The following is a 21,364-nucleotide window of genomic DNA, read 5'->3' on the forward strand; positions in this document are numbered from 1 at the left end:
AAGATATTAAGGTAGATAAGTCTCCTGGGCTGGACGGGATTTACTCCAGAATAAATGAGGGAAGGGAGGAAATTGCTGGGGCCTTGACTGACATCTTTGTATCCTCATTGGCGACGGGTGAGATCCCAGAGGACTGGAAAATAGTTAATGTGGTACCACTGTTTAAGACAGGTAGCAGGGATAATCCTGGAAACTATAGGCCGGTGAGCCTCACGTCGGTAGTAAGTAAATTATTGGAGAGAATTCTCAGGGCCAGAATTTATACCCATTTGGAAACAAATGGGCTCATTAACGATTGACAGCATGGTTTTGTGAAGAGGAGGTTGTGCCTCACTAATTTGATCGAGTTCTTTGAGGAGGTGACAAAGATGATTGATGAGGGGAGGGCGGTGGATGTGGTTTACATGGACTTCAGTAAAGCCTTTGACAAGGTGCTTCATGGCAGACTGGTGCAAAAGGTGAAGTCGCACAGGATCATAGGTGACGTGATGAGATGGATACAAAACTAGCTCAGTCACAGAAGGCAAAGGATAGCAGGAGAAGGGTGTTTTTCTGAATGGAAGGTTATGGCTAGTGGTGTTCCACAGGGACCGGTGCTGGGGCATCTGTGGTTTGTAGTATACACAAACGATTTGGAGGAAAATGTAGCTGGCCTGATTAGTAAGTTTGCGGATGACACCAAGGTTGGCGAAGTGGCAGAAAGTGTTGAAGATTGTCAGAGAATACAGCAGGACATAGATAGCAGGTTGGAGACTTGGGCAGAGTAATGGCAAATGGAGTTTCATCCGGACAAATGTCAGATAATGCATTTTGGTAGATCTAACAGAGCGGAAATATACAGTAAATGGCAAAATTCTTCGGAATATACAAAGTCAGAGAGATCTGAGCGTGCTGATCCACAGATTTTTGAAAGTGGCAACACAACTGGACACGGTAGTCAAGAAGGCATACAGAAAATGCTAGGATCCCAAAGAAGGTCCTACAAAAAACAAAATCCAGGGGGGTGGGGGGGGGGGGGGGGGGGGCTAGCCCTCCCAAACCTACAATTCTACCACTGGGCGGCAACAGCCGAGCGAGTAAGGGGATGGATCCAGGAGCCAGAAGCCGAGTGGGTGCGTGCGGAGGAGGCCTCCTGCATGGGGACCTCCCTCCGGGCCCTCGCCATGGCAGCACTCCCATCCCCACCCAAAAAACACTCCAGCAGCCCAGTGGTGACAGCCACCCTCCAATCCTGGAACCAACTGCGGCAGCAATTTGGCCTGACCAAAACGTCGGACAAGGCTCCCATCTGCAACAACCATAGGTTCACACCAGCACTGACTGACGCCACCTTCAAAAGGTGGAGGCAGGACGGGGGGACACTGACAGTCAGGGACCTATACACGGACGACAGGATCGCAACACTGGATGAACTGACAGTGAAATTTCGGCTAGCCGGGGGGAACGAGCTACGGTACCTACAGCTCAAAAACTTCCTACGAAAGGAGACAAGGACGTACCCACAACCGCCACGACAGACACTACTGGAAGACCTACTGGACGCAAGTATCCGAGAGAAAGGGAACTGTAGCGACATGTATGACCGACTGGTAGAAAGGGACGACACCGTACTGGACGCAACAAGAATGAAATGGGAGGACGACCTGGGGATTGAGATAGGGTGGGGACTCTGGAGCGAAGCACTGCATAGGGTCAACTCCACCTCCACGTGCGCAAGGCTCAGCCTGTCGCAACTAAAAGTGGTACATAGAGCCCACTTAACGAGAAACCGTATGAGTAGGTTCTTCCCGGAGGTGGAGGACAGATGTGAACGGTGCCAGAGAGGCCCGGCCAACCACGCCCACATGTTCTGGTCTTGCCTCAGACTTGTGGAGTATTGGACAGCCTTCTTCGAGGCTATGTCCAAAGTGGTGGGGGTAAGGGTGGAGCCATGCCCGATAGTGGCGGTCTTCGGGGTTTCAGACCAGCCAGATCTAATCCTGGGGAGGAGGGCGGACACCCTTGCCTTTGCCTCCCTGATCGCCTGCCGTAGAATCCTGTTTGGCTGGCGGTCAGCAGCACCGCCCAGAGCTGCAGACTGGCTGTCCGACCTCTCGGAATCTCTCCAAATGGAGAAAATCAAATTCGCCATCCGAGGGTCAGACGACGGCTTCCACAGAACGTGGGAGCCATTCATGCAATTGTCCCGGGACCTGTTTGTGGCCAACGAACAAGAGGAAGAATAGTTGGGTGGCCAAGAATCAGGGGAAAATGGACGGGAATCGGGGGAAGGTAGCCGGGGGGGGGGGGGGGTGCTACGGGTTCGTTATGGGGGTTTGATGGCTAGCTAAGGCCCAAAACCAAACTGTAAATAATTGCCTATAAACATGTGCCTCGGCCATATTGGGGATTGTAAAATACGTATGCCGGCTAAAGGGGGCGGCCACAGTTGTTATTATGAAGATGCTTACCTGTAAATATACAATATAATTTTTGTGTGTTTTTTTTTTCTCTAATAATTTGTAGGATATAAAATATGAAAACTCAATAAAAAACATTTCAAAAAAAGAAAAAAAAGGCATACAGAATGCTTGCCTTTATTGGACAGGGCATAGAGTATAAAAACTGGCAAGTCATGCTACAGTTGTATAGAACCTTGGTAAGGCCACACTTGGAATATTGCCCACAATTCTGGTTGCCACACCACCAGAAGGATTTAGAGGCTTTGAAGAGGGTGCAGAGAAGGTTTATCAGGATGTTGCCTGGTCTGGAGGGTATTAGCTATGCGGGGAGGCTGAATAGACTCGACTGTTTTCATTAAAACAACAGAGGATGAGGGGGTGACCTGATAAGAGGTCTACAAGATTATAAGGGCAGGCGCTCTTTCCCAGGATGGAGGAGTCAGTAACCGGCGGACATAGGTTTAAGGTCCCTGGGGCAAAGTTTAGAAATGTGAAGAAATGTGCGAGGCAGGTTTCTAAAGCAGAGGATGGTGAGTGCCTGGAACATGTTGCCAGGAGAGTTTGTGGAAGCAGATATATTCAAAAGGCATATCGACAAATACATGGATACAATGGGTATAGAGGGATACAGCACAAGGAGGTGCTGAGGGATTTGGCCACAGTTGGTATCATGACTGGTATAGGCTTGGAGGCCAAGGGCCTGTTCCTGAGCTGTATTGTTCTTTGTTCTTCGAAAGGTAAATCAAATGTCTGATGCTATTTTAATATAGTCTGGAACTTGAGTTAAAGCAATTATGAGCTGTTTGCACAGCAGTTATCCAGTCTGGATCTCCATTTGATCTTTTTATGCTGTGTTACTAATCGTTATAAAAAATTATGACTTAAGTTGTTTTTACACTCGGTGCTTGAATCCGTGCACCCAATGATGCATTTCAGATCAAATTCTAATGTTGGCTGTTGTTAAGTTTTAGTAATTTTTAATCTTACCTGTACATATAGTTCCCGGAGTTCATATTGAAATTTCTTTGGATCTGTCGTAATGGTGACTGGGCCAACCTCTGTAGAAAAAAAGAGAGTTTAAATTTGAAATAAAATCAGAGGGAACCATTTTGATCCATGTGAGCATTATTAATGCCACCCTTGAATGAAACCCCAGTTTATCTACATTTCAGCATGAATTTAATTCCAGGTACATTACTGGAGAATAGTTTTCTTTTCCTTCCTAGAAAATGAATGAATTAATACCAATTACAAATAAATGGGCAGTATGGTAGCACAGTGGTTAGAACTGTTGCTTCACAGCGCCAGGGTCCCAGGTTTGATTCCCGGCTTGGGTCACTGTCCTTGCGCAGTCTGTACGTTCTCCCTGTGTCTGCGTGGGTTTCCTCCAGGTGCTCCGGTTTCCTCCCACAAGGCCTGAAAGACGTGATGTTAGGTAAAATTGGACATTCTGAATTTTCCTCCGTGTACCCGAACAGGCGCCGGAATGTGGCGACACGGGGCTTTTCACACTAACTTCATTGCAGTGTTAATGTAAGCGTACTTGTGACAATAAAGATTATTAAATGGATAAACGCACTGCTCTCATACATACCGCTCTCATTCATACATGAATTGCTGTATGTAAAGATGTAAAGTAATTAGCTGTAAAAGAGGAAGGAGCGCAGCCTCAGATATATTCTAAATATTAAACTATAATTCCGGATAGCAAATATTATGTCAGTGCTGAATACTGAAAATTAATATTTCCTGCAAAAAGCTACAAGCTGACTTTACAGACAGGTTTTCCATGTATGAAATCTTGTACAGTCCCGGAAAATGAATTATCTGACGTTCTAAAGCTGTCTTTCATTGCTAACTCTACAAAGCACACTTTTGCCAAACCCAATTGATATCAGCTGTTCCACAGCACAGAGTAAGGATCAGGCGGTAACAAATGTTATCATTTTCCACAGCCTCATCCATCTACATCAACAGACTGTCTGGCCCTTTGGCTCAGTCCTGTCCAGCAGAGACCAAGTGCATCATGTTTCACACTAAGCAGGCAATGGACTTGACAGGAAATGGAAGTGTTCATGTTTGCTATTTTATTAGGTAGCTTTATTGGACAAAGACACCCTGGGTTTTGGAAAAGATAATTTGTCAAGAGTGATTGAATTACAGTACTTAGCAGCGAACACACAGCCTGCATTCTTCAGCCTGCTGTAAAATTCCACACACATGGGTCAGTCTGTAAAAGAAAAGGCAACTTTATACCTTGCATATCTGGTGTGATCTCCACTCCAGTCCAGCTTTCAGCGAAGGACGAAAGTGTAAAGCACTGTTAAGCTTCTTACAATTGACTGCACAGATTTCCACAGTAGTAATTTTACTCGCTGAAAGGGCTCACTAATAAAACCTTGCTGCTCATCAGGCCAGCTGGGCTGGCTGTGATACACTGGGTGGCAAGTGTAGGCTGACCAGGCGCACAGTTCAATAACCATGCAAAGAGACTTACTACCTGCTCAATTCCTGTCCATCATCATCCCACCTGGGCAACTTTATATGGCCTACTCAACGGGACACCCAGACCTTCTAATTCAATCAAGCAATAAGTAGGGATACTTCTGGCCTCTTAAGGGAAGTGTTTCCCTGAGCTTTCCCCTGGCCACCCATAAAGTGGCCCCAATTTCGCCCACCACTCTTAAGACTTACTTCGGTACCAGTGACCTATCCATCCCATTCCAAATCAGAGACTGTAAGAAGTCTCACAACACCAGGTTAAAGTCCAACAGGTTTATTTGGAACCTCAAGCTTTCAGAGCGTAGCTCCTTCATCAAATCAGAAACTGATCAGTGGGTGCAATGTAAAATTGCGTGAGCTTCAAAACAATGGTTTCATAGATACAGAGAAAATAGGAGCAGGAGGCCGCCTTTTGGCCCTTCGAGCCTGTTCCGCCATTCATCATGATCATGGCTGATTATCCAACTCAATAGTCTAATCCTGCTTTATCCGCATAGCCTTTGATCCCATTCTCCCCAAGTGCTATATCGAGCCGCATCTTGAATATGGTCTGACACTTACCTTCTCTCTTTCCAATCATTCTACTCCCACGTGCTCAAAATTCACTCCCAATTAGATGCCGTTTAACAGCTAAAACACTTAAGGCTAAATTTGACAGGCCCTGCCCGACACAAAATGGAGAATTGAAATGCATGCAGGGAAAACAGGACAATGTAAGGAAAACAGGCAGGCTGCAGAATCTTCCTGTGTATTCTGTCTGCAAAGAAACCAGACAGCACTGAAACTAACAAGTTTGCATACTAATTGAGCGATTCCCGGTGATTCCCGGGCACAATGGACACAATCGAGAATAACAAAGGTCAAGCCAGACTCTTAGGCGCCAGCAGGAGTCCCGGACAATAAGTTACAAACAGCCCCAAGAACCGCCCAGCGATCGGGAAACAGCCCCAGTATTGGGGAATTCATGAGGTCCAATCGATTGCAAGCAGGTATAGGGTCCACCCAGATGGGCGCAAAGCACCTGTGACCTATAAAGGACAGATCCCAAGCCCAGCTCTCTCTCTTAGCCGGCCCTCTCAGCAGAACACCTTTGCAGCAGCTCTCGAAGAACTTGAACGTGAGGAGAGGCCTGGCCAACAGCTACACCGACAAGTAAGTGTCAACCAACGCAGGCTACGAGAATAGACACTCCTGACCCCTTAGCCCATACCAACTGGGAAGCCTGCAGTCTCAGGACAGAACAAGAGGCCATTGTTCCCTGATCCAGTGTGTTCCCTTATCGAAGATAAGTATTGGCTTATAGTGGTAGGAATAGTTTAGTCCGTTAGTATTAGTTACATGAGTATTGATTTACTGTGTAATAATAAATGTGTTTGATTGAACCTTACGAACTGGTGTATTGAGTCATTGATCTGAACTTGAACCTCGTGGCGGTATCATAAGGATACCTGGTGACTCTAGAGCTAATGAATAAAACAGAGCCAATTGAGTGTAAAGCACACTCACCAGAACGAGCAACATTTAGTGGCGAACTCTGACAGGACTCGACTAGAAGTGGCACCCCCCACTCCGAGAGAACCCAGCAATTTGAATCAGAAATCCGATTGGGAAAAGGAAAAACCACAAGTGTTTAAGTAGCTCACATCAATCCTCACAATTCGGAAGTGTGTTTTTGCATGCGTAACTAACAGGGTTATAAGGTAAAACCGAGAGATTTTGTAGCGACAAACTGTCGGGAGTTTATACTTCGGAAATTAGCGAAAGCCGTACCCGTATTTTATATCACCACCTTAGCATCCCTTGTTCTAAATTTAAGAGAGAGCATTAAGATGGCCATGCAGGCAATGGAATGCCTCTTTCACCCCCAGGAATTCATGGTCGCAGCGACCAGCAGCAGAGTAGGAACATGTCCCGTTTGGGAAAAAGAGATCAGAAAGTACCTCAAAGCGAAAGATGGCTCCTTTGGAGCGAATTCTGTTCGAATGAGGAAACAGGCCCGGGAGTATAGGACATACTTGGTGGGAGGACCTGAGCGCAATTCACAATAGGAATCTAGGTAAAGCACGTAAGCCGATGGCAATCGTGTCCTGTTTGGCACAATTGCGAGGCACAGAGGAGATCGTCAGGATGCTCCGTGCAGATTTAGAGGAAAGACATCGCATGAGTAAAGCGGATGTCAGTGACATAGAAAGAGAGCACAGTAAGAAGTCTTACAACACCAGGTTAAAGTCCAACAGGTTTGTTTCAAACACGAGCTTTCGGAGCACGGCTCCTTCTTCAGGTGAATTCACATTCACCTGAAGAAGGAGCCGTGCTCCGAAAGCTCGTGTTTGAAACAAACCTGTTGGACTTTAACCTGGTGTTGTAAGACTTCTTACTGTGCTCACCCCAGTCCAACGCCGGCATCTCCACATCATGGCTACCATTGACACCGCAAACTGCCGGCTCAAAGTGGAGAGGATCTCCAGGAAGATCGCGCATATAGACATTCACCTGAAGAAGGAGCCGTGCTCCGAAAGCTCGTGTTTGAAACAAACCTGTTGGACTTTAACCTGGTGTTGTAAGACTTCTTACTGTGCTCACCCCAGTCCAACGCCGGCATCTCCACATCATAGAAAGAGAGAACATGGAGTTAGGAAGGAGGCTTGCAGCAAAAGATGTAGAGGTGGATGATGCCAAGAGGGCACACCAGTCTTGTCTGGCGCACTTAAGCAGCTCCCAAACACAATACGAAAATGCCTATCAGGATGTGCAGCGCGCAGTTCTGGTAAGAGAGGAAACCAAGAAGCAGGTAGAGGCTTTGCAAAAGCAATGCAGCGACCTGAAGGCAGCTTTAAGAGCACTCCATGCTGCCACCACTGAGCAAAGGCAAAGCACAGTGGACCACGCGAAATGTAGGAAGCAGATTGCGGAGCTGCAATCTCTGCTTTCTGTTCAAAATGGGTTCCAAACCACATTTGGGAAGCAACTAGATGAGGAAGGCGGCCCCGATTGGCAGGAATTGCAGGACACAACCCAGTGATATGTTCAGGGAACATGTGCGCTAGAAACACAGCAGAAAAGGAAAGCGCCCCAACCCCCAACAGAACAGATAGCACCAGCACCAATGAACCCAGTCACCACCCAAAGGAAAGCAACCGTAGACGGCACACCCGAGATCACTTATACCACCCCCTTAACCGTGACCCAATTATGGGACATGTGCTAAAAAGTCGCAGCGTTCCTCCCTACTTCAGACTCCCACCATTTCTTTGCGACGGTCAAACAGCAGGCGACCATGTACGGCCTGGATGAAAGAGAGCATGTTAAGCTCATGGTTTTGTGTTTAGACACGTCTGTGGTAGCAGCCCTTCCCGACCCACAGAACGTTGGAGGAGGAACCCTAGAGCAAATGCATACAGCGATACGAGTATAATAGAGGAGACCCCGTTGAATGCCTGAACCGATGTAGGTAGAAAAAGACCGAGCACCCCACAGCGTTTGCAGGACGGCTGTGGATTCACTTTACTGCAGTTTTCGGAGACTTAGAACGCGCTCGTTTGGCCCCAGATAACATGGCCAAATGGACCCGCACCCTTATCTCCCACGCCATAGAGGCAGGACAGAAAGCCTGCTCTAACTATGACCCCACAGAAGAGGCCCATAATGAAAAGTGGGTACTTAAGAGATTGTCCCGCGCTTGGGAGCAATCTGTTCAAGGCAAAGCAACATTTCAAAAGCCCGAGGAGGGTCAAGCTGATGTAGACATTCAGGCAGTAAGAGCACACCAAAACCCCGCCTGGGTAAATGAGGGACAGAACAGTCCCCCACAGAAGTCGCAGGAATGCTATAACTGTGGACAACTGGGACACTTTGCACGGGAGTGCAATGCCCCACAGAAATCGCAGAGAGGCCTACAGACAGGCACTCTGAACCGCAATAGGTCCAAGCCTATACATAGCGTCAGCACCGTTCAAGGCGATGTGAACGGCACCGACTGACGGTGTTCGGGCTCCCCCACTTGGGTCTATGACACCCTTTGGGACAGGTCCGGACGACCGGTAGTCACAGCTAAGATTCGGGGACAGCCCATCGAATTTCTACGGGACATAGGAGGGTCCCACACAAACGTAAATGCCTCCAACACATTTCAAAAAGAAATGTGGCCCACTACAGCCACAATCACAATCACACTCATCGGCTTTACAGGCCACTCACAGCAGGGACACATTACAGCCCCTGTACCCATTCAGCTAGGGACCATCACCACCAAACACCCCGTTGTTTTAGTTGATCTGTCCCACACGGCAGAGCACATATTGGGAATTGATTTTATGAATGCACACAGCCTATCGTTCGATCCAGTCAATCAGTGTGTCTGGCGAATGACAAGATCAGAAAGAGCCCCCGCAACGCTCATAGTAGGTAAGTATGAAAATAGGATTAGCGCAGTCGCAGAGTATTGCTTTGATCCAACCATGCTCAGCACGGACAAACAGGTTAGGCAGTTTTGAAAGACAACAGATCAGCATTTGCCAGTCACAGGCACGACTGCGGCAGAATGACTGGATTGGTTCAAATTACAGGACCTGACCCTAGACCTAAACGACAATACAGATTTCCCCAAGAGGCAGAGGGAGAAATTGCGAAAATAATAGAGAGCTTATTAGAGCAGGGCGTACTTCGATCAGTAGCCTCAACTAATAATGCACTGATTTGGCCAGTGAGGAAGCCCGATGGATCATGGATCGATTCAACTAAATGGGAACAAAGTCTCATAGCAAGCACGTTTAGCCACGTGTTCCCCGGCGCTTACAGCGCCAAGAAATACAGGGCTATTCAAATGGGGTTCACGTTGTACAAGGACTCCGCGCGGAACACACATAGCCCCGTTTTGAAGAGCTGTCTCGCTCTAATATGCAGATTTGCCGAAAAGTGTTCCCACCCACAATGGGCGTGATTTAAATCGCAATGTCTCGCAATATTGCGTTGGATCTCACGAGGTGTTGCGAGCTGGGTAGATCCCAGGAGCGGGGTCCCCCGACTTTTATTGGCCATGCATCGCTGTGGCGAACTGCTTTTCAGGCGCAGCATGGTGATTGGATTGCGTCACACGAACAAAGAAAATTACTGCACAGGAACAGGCCCTTTGGCCCTCCAGGCCGGTGGCGATCATGATGCCCTAACTAAAAACTAATCATTCTGCCCTTACTCAGTCTGTATCCCTCTATTTCCTCCCGATTCATGTACCCATCCATACATCTTAAATGTTGCTAATGTGCCTGCTTCCACCACATCCTCTGGCAGCATGTTCCAGGCACCCATCACTCTGTGTGTGAAAAACCTACCCCGCACATCTCCCGTAAACTGTCCCCCTCTCACCTTGAACCTGTGGCTCCTTATAATTGACACTTCCACCCTTGGAAAAAGCCTTTGGTTATCCACCTTGTCTATGCCTCTCATAACTTTGTAAACTTCGATCAGGTCTCCCCTCAGCCTCCGTCTTTCCAGTGAAAATAATCCTAGTTTATTCACACTCTTCTCATAGCCAACACCCCCGGGACCAGACAACATCCTGGTGAACATTCTTTTTTTTTTGTATAGAATATATGTTATTGAAGCATTTGTAATTGTCACAATTTAACATGTTGACATTTCTAAAACAACCGCGCGGGTCTACGCACAAAATACCCCCTAAAAGAACAAACAATAAGACACTTCTCCCACCCTGTCCCCAATTACCCGTATACTAGCTCCATGTCCTTATTTAACATTACCTTGCCTCCTGTTTTCCTCCCCCACCCCTTTTCCTTTTCCCCTCTTACTGTGGACGTTCAATTTTTGTTAAAGAAATCGATGAATGGCTGCCAACTCCGGGCGAATCCCTGTATTGATCCTCTCAAAGCGAACTTGATTGTCTCCAGACTGAGAAACCCGACCATATCGCTGACCCACACTCCTGATTTTGGGGGCTCCGAGTCCCTCCATCTCAGCAAGATCCGTCTCCAGGCTACCAGGGAGGAGAAGGCCAGGATATCGGCCCCCCTCCCCCCTTTGCCCCTGGATCCTCCGACACCCCAAATATTGCTAATTCTGGACTCGGAGTTACCCTACCTTCCAGGACTTCTGACATAACATCTGCAAATCCCTGCCAGAATTCCCTCAGTTTCGGACATGCCCAAAACATATGAACGTGGTTGGCCGGGCTACCCCCACACCGTCCACATCTGTCCTCCACCTCCTCGAAGAACCTACTCATCCGGGCTACCGTTATATGGGCCCTGTGGACTGCCTTGAACTGAATCAAGCTGAGTCTAGCACAGGACAAGGATGCATTTACCCTTTTCAAGGCTTTTTCCCCACAGTTCAGTTTCCAGCTCCCCTCCTAGCTCCTCTTCCCACTTCCTCTTCACCTCTCAGATAGGAGCCCCTTTCCAACCTAACAATTCCCTGTATATCTCCGAAACCTTCCCACCTCCAACCCCTGTTTTTGACAGCACTTTATCCTGTAGTACCCTCAGGGGGAGGCGAGGAAAGCTTGGAACCTGCCTCCGTACAAAGTCTGTACTTGAAGGTACCGAAATCCATTCCCACCCGGCAAATCAAACTCCTCCTCTAATATCTCCACGGTCGGAAAGCCCTCCTGGATGAATAGATCCCCAAACCTCTGAATTCCTGCCCGCTGTCATCTCTTAAAGCCCCCATCCAGCCCCCCGGGGAAAACCGGTGATTGTCACAGATCGGTGAAAACACTAACGCCCCCTCCAGTCTCATGTTCTGCCTCCATTGCCCCCACACCCTTAAGGCTGCCACCACCACTGGACTTGCAGAGTATCGAGCCGGCGAGAACGGCAGGGGCACCATCAGTAAAGCCTCCAGACACGTACCCTTGCAGAATGCTGCCTCAATCCACTCCCAAACCGACCCCTCCCCCACTACCCACTTCCTGACCCATCGATATGTTGGCAGCCCAGTCTGGTGAACATTCTTTACACTCTCTCCAAAGCCTCCACATCCTTCTGATAATGTGCTGACCAGAACTGTATGCAGTAGTCCAAATGCAGCCTAACAGGCTTTTTATAGCTGCAACATGATTTCCCAACTCCTGTACTCAATGCCCCGGCTGATGAAGACAAGCATGCCATATGTCTTCTTAATCACCTTGGCCACCTGTGTTGCCATTTTTAGGGAATTGTGGACCTGCGTGCTAAGGGTTCTGTCATTTACAGTATAATTCATATCTAGATTTGATCCTCCAAAATGCATCACCTCGCATTTGTCCGGATTAAACTGCATCTGTCATTTCTGTGCCCAAGTTTCCAACCTATCTCTGTCCTGTTGAATCCTCTGGCAATCCTCGGCACCATCAGCAACTCTGCCAATCTTTGTGTCATCCGGAAACTTACTTATCAGACCACCCCCATTTTCCTCCCGATCAGTTCCACATACTACAAACAAAAGTCCCAGCACTGATCCCTGCTGAACACCATTTGTTACAGATCTCCATTCTGAAAAACACCCTTCCACTGCTACTCTGGCTTTTATAACCAAGCCAGTTCTGTATCCATCTAGCCAGCCCACCGCGAATCCCATGTAATTTTAGTTTTTTTTATCAGTTTGCCATATGGGACCTTGTCAAATGCCTTACTAAAGTCCAGACAAATTATATCCGCAGCCCTTCCCTCAATTTTCTTCGTCACCTCTTCAAAAACCTCAATCAAATTGGTGAGACAATTCCTTCCCATACAAAACCATGCTGCCTGTCACTAACTAGTCCATTTTCCTCCAAACGTGCATATATCCTGTCCCTCAGTATGTTTTCCAAAAGCTTCCCCACCACTGAAGTCAGGCTCACTGGCCTATAATTTGCTGGATTATCCCTGCTTCCTTTCTGAAACAAGGGAATAACATCGGCTATTCTCCAGTCCTCTGGAACCTCACCTGTGGTCAAAGAGGACGTGAAGATATCTGTTAAGGCCCCAGCTATTTCTCCCCTTGCCTCCCACAGTAAACTGGGATAGATCCCATCCGACCCCAAGGACTTGTATACCTTAATGCAATTTAGGATACTCAACAATCCTGACATATTGACGTTCTCAAGAGAGTTCACACACCTATCCTCAACATCCGTCATGTTCCTCTCCCTGGTGAATACAGATGCAAAGTACTCATTAAGAATTTCACCCACTTCCTGTGGTTCCACGCATAACTTCCCTCCATTGTCCTAGAGTGGGCCTATTCTTTCTGTTGCTACCCTCTTGATCCTAATATATACATAGAACGCCTTTGGATTCTCCTTGACCATATTTGCTCAAGACATTTCCTGGCCCCTTTTTTAGTTTTAAATTCCTACCTACTTTCACTGTACTCCTCAAGGGCTTCATCAGTTTTTAGATGCCTAAACCCATCATATGCTTCCTTTTTCCTTTTGACTAAGTTTACAATTGCCCTGGTCATCCATGGTTCCGGAATCCTGCGATTTCTATCCTTCATTTTTGTGGGGACATGCCTGTCCTGCACTTCAATCAACTGGCCTTTAAAAGCCTTGCACATGTCAGGCGCGGATTTGCCCTCAGATAGCCGCTCCCAATCCGCATTCCCCAGTTCCTGTATAATTTAGATGTAATTAGCCTTCGCCCAATTAAGCACTCGCACCCGCGGGCCACTCTTATCCTTATCCATGACTTTGTGCCATTCCCTTGTCTTTTTCCCATACCCTTGCACGTTATTTCTATTCAAATAATAATGCCCTCTTGAAGAAGATTTTTCTCACATCACATTTCCTTCTTTTGCAAATCACTTTAAAATCTGTGTCCGCTCATTCTTGATCCTTTTACAATTCGGAACAGCTTTACCCTAATTGCGCTGTTCAGTCCATTTATGATTATGAACACCTCGGTCAAATATCCTCTTTGTCTTCTTCCCTCCAATCTATCCTCAAAGTTGAAGTTTCATCCTTGAAATCATCCTTGCAAACCTCTTCGGCAATCTCTCCAATGCATTCACGTCCTTCCTATAGTGTGGTGGCCGGAAACATGCACTCTAATCAACGTCTTAAATAAGTTCAGTATAATCTCCTTGCTCGATGCTCCTATCAATAAAGCCCAGAATGCAGTGGATGCTGGGACACCGAGTAAATTCAAGGAGGAGTTAGACAGACTTTAAATTGGTAATGGGTTGAAGGGCTATTGAGAACAGGCAGGACAGTGGAGTAGAGGGAGGATGAGATCAGCCATGATCACATTGAGGGTGTTCGGCTCTGGAGGCTAAATTAGCTACTCCTCCTCCTAGGCCATGTGTTCTAAGGAGGAGATGCTCTGGCTGATTTCACAATCCAGCTCTTGGTCTGTAACATTGTAGGTAGCAGATGAGGAACGTATCAGCCATGATGGAATGAAGGAGCAGACTTGATGGGCCGAATGGCTTAATTCTTCTCCTATATCTTATGAACTGTCAATGTGATATCTCCACTTCTCTGGATAACTCTTTAGGAGATAGTTAATAGCATCAAAACCTGGACTACATTGATTTTAGCTAGAACTGCAATGGTGGAGGATGAAATGAGAAAAATGCAATTTTCATCTCCGATCCACAGTTGTCTCAAATCAATCAATTATATAAAAATAAGTAAATCCAATCAATCTTCATTGAAAGTTTGGTCATTCTCAACTGCTAATGTAGGGTTTAGGGCAGCACAGTGGCGCAGTCGGTTAGCCCTGTTGCCTCACGGCGCCGAGGTTCCAGGTTCGATCCCGGCTCTGGATCACTGTCCGTGTGGAGTTTGCACATTCTCCCCGTGTTTGCGTGGGTTTCGCCCCCACAACCCAAAGATGTGCAGGCGAGGTGGATTGGACACGCTAAACTGACTCTTAATTGGGAAAAATGAATTGGGTACTCTAAATTTTTTTTTAAAACTGTTAATATAGGGTTTAAACTTATTTGCTTCTCTAGTTTTTAAAATAGTTACAAAAAACAAACAAACAGGATAACCACGTTTCTTCACAAATGCTTGTATTGTGTTCTACTGGAATCTTTCTAAGTCATTAGCCAAAATTAAATCTGACATTTTAACATAGAAGCTTGATGCACTTGGCTCCAGATTCGGGCAGAATTCCAAACTAACATCAAGACTACACTAGAACTGAATAATGTTCGAAGCTGCCCTTCACTAAACTGAGCTCCTCACTTCACCTTCCATTTTACAGAAAAGGCAATCAAATCTTCTGCCGTGTACAATATAATCAACCGTCAGAATTTTCAGTGAGGTCGGTAATAAATCACTGACTGTTTTTATGGTTGAGATGTCTATAACAGAGGCCCAAGACAGTATCTGCACCAGAAATTTGACTCCGCTTCAGAATCAAATCATCCCATTATTTTATGGGTGTAATTTTACATCCCCTCCTGATGACAGAATCTTCCAGTCCTGTAGAAGTCAAGAGACTTTTAAATGGCTCAACACATTTTCTAGCCCCACCTCTGCTGTGACAGGGCCATATAATTCCACTGCATGTATCGCATATTGATTCAACAAAAATTTTGCATGGTTAGGAATATGTTACTTACCTATTATTGAATTTTTGTTCAGCAGTGACTGATAAAATTAATGAATTGGTGTTTCTTACCCACACCCATTTGTGTCTAATTTTGGAACACAAATGAGGCAATTTGAGCTCAGTATTTGACACAGATTGCAAACAGGTTCAAAAGGAAGTGTCCACTTATTACTTGAGTGTATTATTCAGTGCTCCAATTGGCAAGCTTTGTATGGGATAGAAATTGGTGTTGGTCACACCTGTTTTCCAGGCAGGAAACGGAGGCACGAAGAAACAGTGTAAGGACACAATGCCTTGCAGCTGATCTACACCTCAGGTTATGGACCTGTCACATTGAAAATGGCTGCTTTAGTATTCCCAGCAGCCACCTAAACCAAGTGTGGAGCCTCTTGCATGTATTTTAGGTCCCCTCACCAATACAGGTTCCAGGAGGACTCCGCTGAGGGACCTTCAGTGTTCCCTTTCCAAAGAAATTCAAGTTATTTTGAAAACTCTTACCACTAAACATTTCTATGGAACAGGGAGGGACAAGGGTGATCACGGACTTTGCAATACTCACAACTGACCACCCGACACACTGCCACTACAACCCTGACCCACAGGATTTGCTTTGGGCCACCGTTGGTGAGGCTTGAAGCCAATTCAGCTTTTTTCAAATGAACGAGTTTCCTGAGGAGGCCTAGCAGCAACTTCCCTAGCTTATTGAAACGGACTGGCCTTGTGCTTCAAGGTTGGAATGGTGATGGTCCAGATGGACTGCTAACCCCAAATCACTCAATTGCATTTAGTCACATTTACTGGAAGGAGATGGGTCTTACATACTTGATTTTAATACACCGCTTGCATACTGTTCACAAATTCACTTCCTATTTAATGAAAATTTACAATTCACAAAAAAGCTTTTAAATAGTGTTCTTCACTCTGAATAAGTAACAAGGGCCAGGATTCTCCCCTACCCGGCGGTGCTCCCGGCGTGAACCACTCCAGCGACGGGCCGCCCCAATGGTGCGGACGTCTCCGCACCTTTAGGGGCCAGGCCCTCACCTTGAGCGGCCAGGCCCGTGCCGGAGTGGTTGGCACTCCGCCGGCTGGCATGGACGGCCTTTGGTGATGACCATGGGGAAGGCAGAAGGAAGAGTGCCGCCACGGCACAGGCCCGCCTGCCGATCAGTGGGCCCCGATCGCGGGCCAGGCCACCGTGGGGGCACCCTCCGGGGCCAGATCGCCCCGGGGCCAGATCGCCCCGCCCCCCCCCCCCCCCCCCCCAGGACCCCAGAGCCCGCCCACGCCACCTGCTCCCGCCGGTAATGTAGGTGGTTTGATCCATGCCGGCAGGAGAGGGTTGACAGCAGCAGGACTTCGGCCCATTGTGGGCCGGAGAATCACTGGGGGGGGGGGGCTGACCGGCGCGGTGTGATTCCCGCCTCCGCCGAATCTCTGGTGGAGAAGAATTCGGGACACGGCGGGGGCGGAATTGACACCGGCCCCCAGCGATTTTCCGACCCGGCCGGGGGGGGGGGGGGGGGGGGGGGGGGGGGAGAATCCCACCCCTGGTTCTTTGACGGCAGGTTTTCAAGCAGGTTAAAGTGTTACTTCACAGATGGAATCCTTTGGTTGGAGTTTGCACATTACTTACAACCTCTCCCTCTGATTATTAATTCTTCACAAAAGGAGACATCAGAAAAGTCCTGCCTTGGATGATGTTATGATAGCGGTACTGGATTAAAAATGTTTTATATTTAGCTTACTGTAATAACAGCTCACACTTCTATTACAGTTTGCGGATTTTTAATGTACAATTTTCATCTCAGTTCAATGTGCAACACATGTCAAGCATATGTTCATAACTCTCTATACTATTTCAAACAGACCCCGACCCAAAGTTCTTTTTTTTTTTAGTAATCAACATATGTCCAAAATCCTTTTCAAACAGATATTTGCAAAAAGGTACAAATCGGCTGTGCCAAAATTATAATACCGTCATGTTGTTAAATATAGCCAGTGTCAATTGATATTGGGATAATCATAATGATTATCTGTAAATTATATTTAACATACACTTATGAATGCATGTGGAGCAGTTCATCTCAAGCACACACGCCCACCGCCCCAAACCCTCACAGCTGCCACTAACCCTGCTCCCCCCCCCCCCCCCCCCCAACTCTATCAGATGGATGGATTATTTGAATGTAGCATCACTTTTCAAAGAGACTTTTGTAATACCTTGTAGGGACTGATTACACATCCAGTCAGCATTGCTAGAACTTTAGAATTTAGTAACGTGCTAATCCTGAGTTTGGGGTAATGGCATGCAGAGGGAAAGGAGTTCAAAATTGTTTGAGTCATAGAAGAAGCAACATGTTAAAGGAAAACTTCAGCCATTAGTATTCAACAAAAATATGGATTTCCTCACTATCTTCAGCGGTAAAGCTGTTGTACCATTATTGCACTGGAAAGAATAAAGAAATGCACCTCTTCAGAACTGCAATTTTGGCAAAGAAAATCTTGCATCTATCAAAGTTTATTTGCATAGTTGTACTATTTAAATGTACAGTCAGTTAGCTCAGTTGGTTAGCTGACCCGAGCATGGTGCAAAATCAAGCCAATGGCATGGATTCAGTGTTTGTACTGGTTTTAATAGTTCACCGATCGGCGGGCCAGCCTCTCACCCCGGGCCTACCTCCTGGCGCGGCCGGCCCCTGAACACCGATCCCATGTTGGTCGGGGCCGGCGCGCAAAAAAAAATCCCCCGCGCATGCGCAGTTTGGTGCGGCGCCCATTTCGCAATGCGGGGGCCAGAATCTATCGTCCCGGGAATGCGATGGCGTTCACGACAGCGCGAACACTTGGGCCCAATATTAGAGAATGGCCCCCCATAGTCTGCGATCGTGTAGGGTACCATATTGAAAAGGCACCCAACATCACCAACCCACTAATCATAGAATTTACAGTGTAGAAGGAGGCCATTTGGCGCATCGAGTCTACACCGACCCTTGGAAAGAGCACCCTACTCAAGCCCACACCTCCACCCTATCCAGTAACTGCGCAACCCAACTTCACCTTAATGGATATCAAGGGCAATTTAGCATGGCCAATCCACCTAACCTGCACATCTTTAGACTCTGGAAGGAAATCGGAGCACCCGGAAGAAACCCACGCCGACATGGGGAAAACGTGCAGACTCGGCACAGACAGTGACCCAAGCCGGGAATCGAATCTGGGACCCTGGAGCTGTGCAGCAACTGTGTTAACCAATGTGTTACCATGCTGAATGACGGAAGAAGGTGGACCTAGCGATCACGTTCCTGGATATCTCTCTTCATTAAGAGGCTGGAAGATGGACCCCCTCTAAGACACAAAATCTGTGGTGTCAGCTTGGTGAAGCTACAACACAGGACTGCTTGTGTGCCAAATAACAAAAGCAGAAAGTGATAGACAGAGCTAAGTGATCCCACAACCAAGGAATCCGATCTAAACCGTTCAGTCGTAAATGTGGAGGACAATTAAACAACTCACTGGAGGAGGCGACTCCACAAATATCCCCATCCTTAATGCTGGAGCAGTCCAGCACATCTGTACAAAGGACAAGGCTAAAGCACTTGCAGTAATGTTCAGCCATAAATGTTGAGTGGGTGATCCATCTTGGTCTCCTCCAGAAGTCCCCAGCATCACAAGAGGCCAGTCTTCAGCCAATACGATTTACCCCACATGATATCACAAAACAGGTGAAGGCACCAGATACTGCAAAGGCTATGGGCTCTGACAATATTCCAGCGATCGTACGGAAGACTTGTGCTGTAGTCTCCCTAGCCAAGCTGTCCCAGTACAGTTACAGCAGTGGCATCTCTCCGGCAATGTGGAAAATTGCCCGGGTCTATCCTGTACACAAAAAGCAGACAAATCCAATCCAACCACTTAACGTCCCATCAGTCTACTCTCAAACATCAGTAAAGTGATGGAAGGGGTCACCAACTGTGCAATCAAGCAGCACTTACCTCAGCAATAACCTGCTCACTGACGCTCAGTTTTGGCCACTCAGCTCCTGACCTCATTACAGACTTGGTTCAAACATGGATGAAAGATCTCAACTCCACAGTTGAGGGGAGAGTGACTGACCTTGACATCTAGGCAGCATTTTATCAAATATGATATCAATGAGCCCTAGCCAAATTGGAGTCAATGAGAATCATGGGGAAAACTCTCCACTGATTGAAGTCATACCTAACACAAGGGGAAGATGGTGCTAGGTGTGGAGGTCAGTCATCTCATTCCGGGGACATCACTGCAGGAGTTCCTCAGATTAGTGTCCTAGGCCCAACCATCTTCAGCTGCTTCATCAATGACCTCCCTTCCAACCCAAGTTCAGGTGTAGGGGTGTTCACTGATGATTGCACAATGTTCAGCAGTATTCGCGACTCCTCAGACACTGAAGAGGTCTACATGGAAATGCAGCAAGACATGGGACAATATCCAGGTCTGGGCTGAGAATAACATTTGCACCACACAAGTGCCATGCAATGAGCATCTCCAATAAGAGAGAATCAAACTATTCCCCCTTGACTTGTCACTACCATCACAGAATCCTCCACTATCAACATCCTGGGGCTTACCATTGACCACAAATTGAACTGGAGTAGCCATGTTAACTCAGTGGCTACAAGACCAGGTCAGAGGCTAGGAGACCTGTGGCAAGTTAACTCACGTCCTGACTCCCTAAAGCCTGTTCACCACCTACAACGCATAAGTGAGAAGTATGATGGAATATTCCCCACTTGCCTGGATGAGTGCAACTCCAACAGTACTCAACAAAGTTCAACACCATCCAGGACAAAGCAGCCCGCTTGATTGGCACCCTTTCCACCAACATTCAAACCCTCCACCACCGATGCGCAGTAGCTGCAGTGTGTACCATCTACAAAATGTACTGCAGGAACTCACCCAAGGCTCCTGAGGCAGCATCTTCCAAACCCACGACCACTACCATCTACTGGCAACATTGCTCTGTGCCAATGTAAATGACAGAGAGTCACATTAGCAGCATAGTCAGGCCAAGAGACTCAGAGTTTGGCAGAGATGAGCAGCCCACCAAGTATCACCCACTCCAATAGGAGTTTAAGGCACATGCCCAAATAAGAGAGAATCGAACCATTGCACACAATGGCTAGGATTTTCTGCTAAGGACACCACTAATGTTGTCATGAGGATCTGTCGGCTCACTTCACAGTTCTGTCCGTGACGATTAAAATGATCACCAAGTGCTCAACGTTTATGACAACAGATTTTTCGGGTTGGCGCAGGGCACCTGTTTAAAGTTAATCAAAAACTGTTGGGACATCAATCCACCAGGTGACAAATGTCCCATTTTATGTAGCAGCCAAATTCATTTTGCTATCATTCCCACAGCCCACAGGCACAGAGCCAACAACTCCAGAGATTCCCAAGGATGTAGGATGCCATTCATGGAGCTGAAGGTACTAGCAGAGCATTCTCTGAAACATGAGTGACAAACACAGTCCTTCCAGAGGAAGAGAGAGAAATGCTTTGTAATATTTTGCATTTATGAAGAAGGGTTCATTTATGGAAACATTAATTTGGCTTCCTTTGGCAGATGCTGCCTACCCAGAGTGTTTCCAGTGTTCTCTGTTTGGGAATTCACTGTCGTTCTCATTCCTCTTAATATCCAGTTTGAGAATGCAACAAAATACTTTTAGGAGACAAGGTTCTCATTTATACATAAAATAAAACATTCAATTAAAACTGTTGGTCTCAGTTTTAGTAAAACTGTTGGTGTCAGTTTTTCAACCATCGCTCTCCCCTTCCAATGGGGCTGTGCCTGGCTTCCACTCAGCAATTAGCTGGAGTGGCAACTGAAATCAGGAGTTTACT

The 21,364-nt window shown here is 47.0% G+C and overlaps 1 protein-coding gene across 2 annotated transcripts in view; it reads right to left on the reverse strand.

The window, feature by feature from the left end:
- The window catches only part of hmcn1 (hemicentin 1), a 677,622-nt gene that overhangs the window by 604,169 nt on the left and 52,089 nt on the right, over nucleotides 1-21,364 (reverse strand). For both annotated transcript variants that reach the window (XM_038794621.1, XM_038794624.1), the window contains exon 2: nucleotides 3,429-3,499. In XM_038794621.1, coding sequence (XP_038650549.1) covers nucleotides 3,429-3,499 — 71 coding nt within the window. The remainder of the gene's footprint in view (nucleotides 1-3,428; nucleotides 3,500-21,364) is intronic.

This window comes from Scyliorhinus canicula, chromosome 4 (genome assembly GCF_902713615.1).
Source record: "Scyliorhinus canicula chromosome 4, sScyCan1.1, whole genome shotgun sequence".
NCBI classification, from domain to species: Eukaryota; Metazoa; Chordata; class Chondrichthyes; order Carcharhiniformes; family Scyliorhinidae; genus Scyliorhinus; species Scyliorhinus canicula.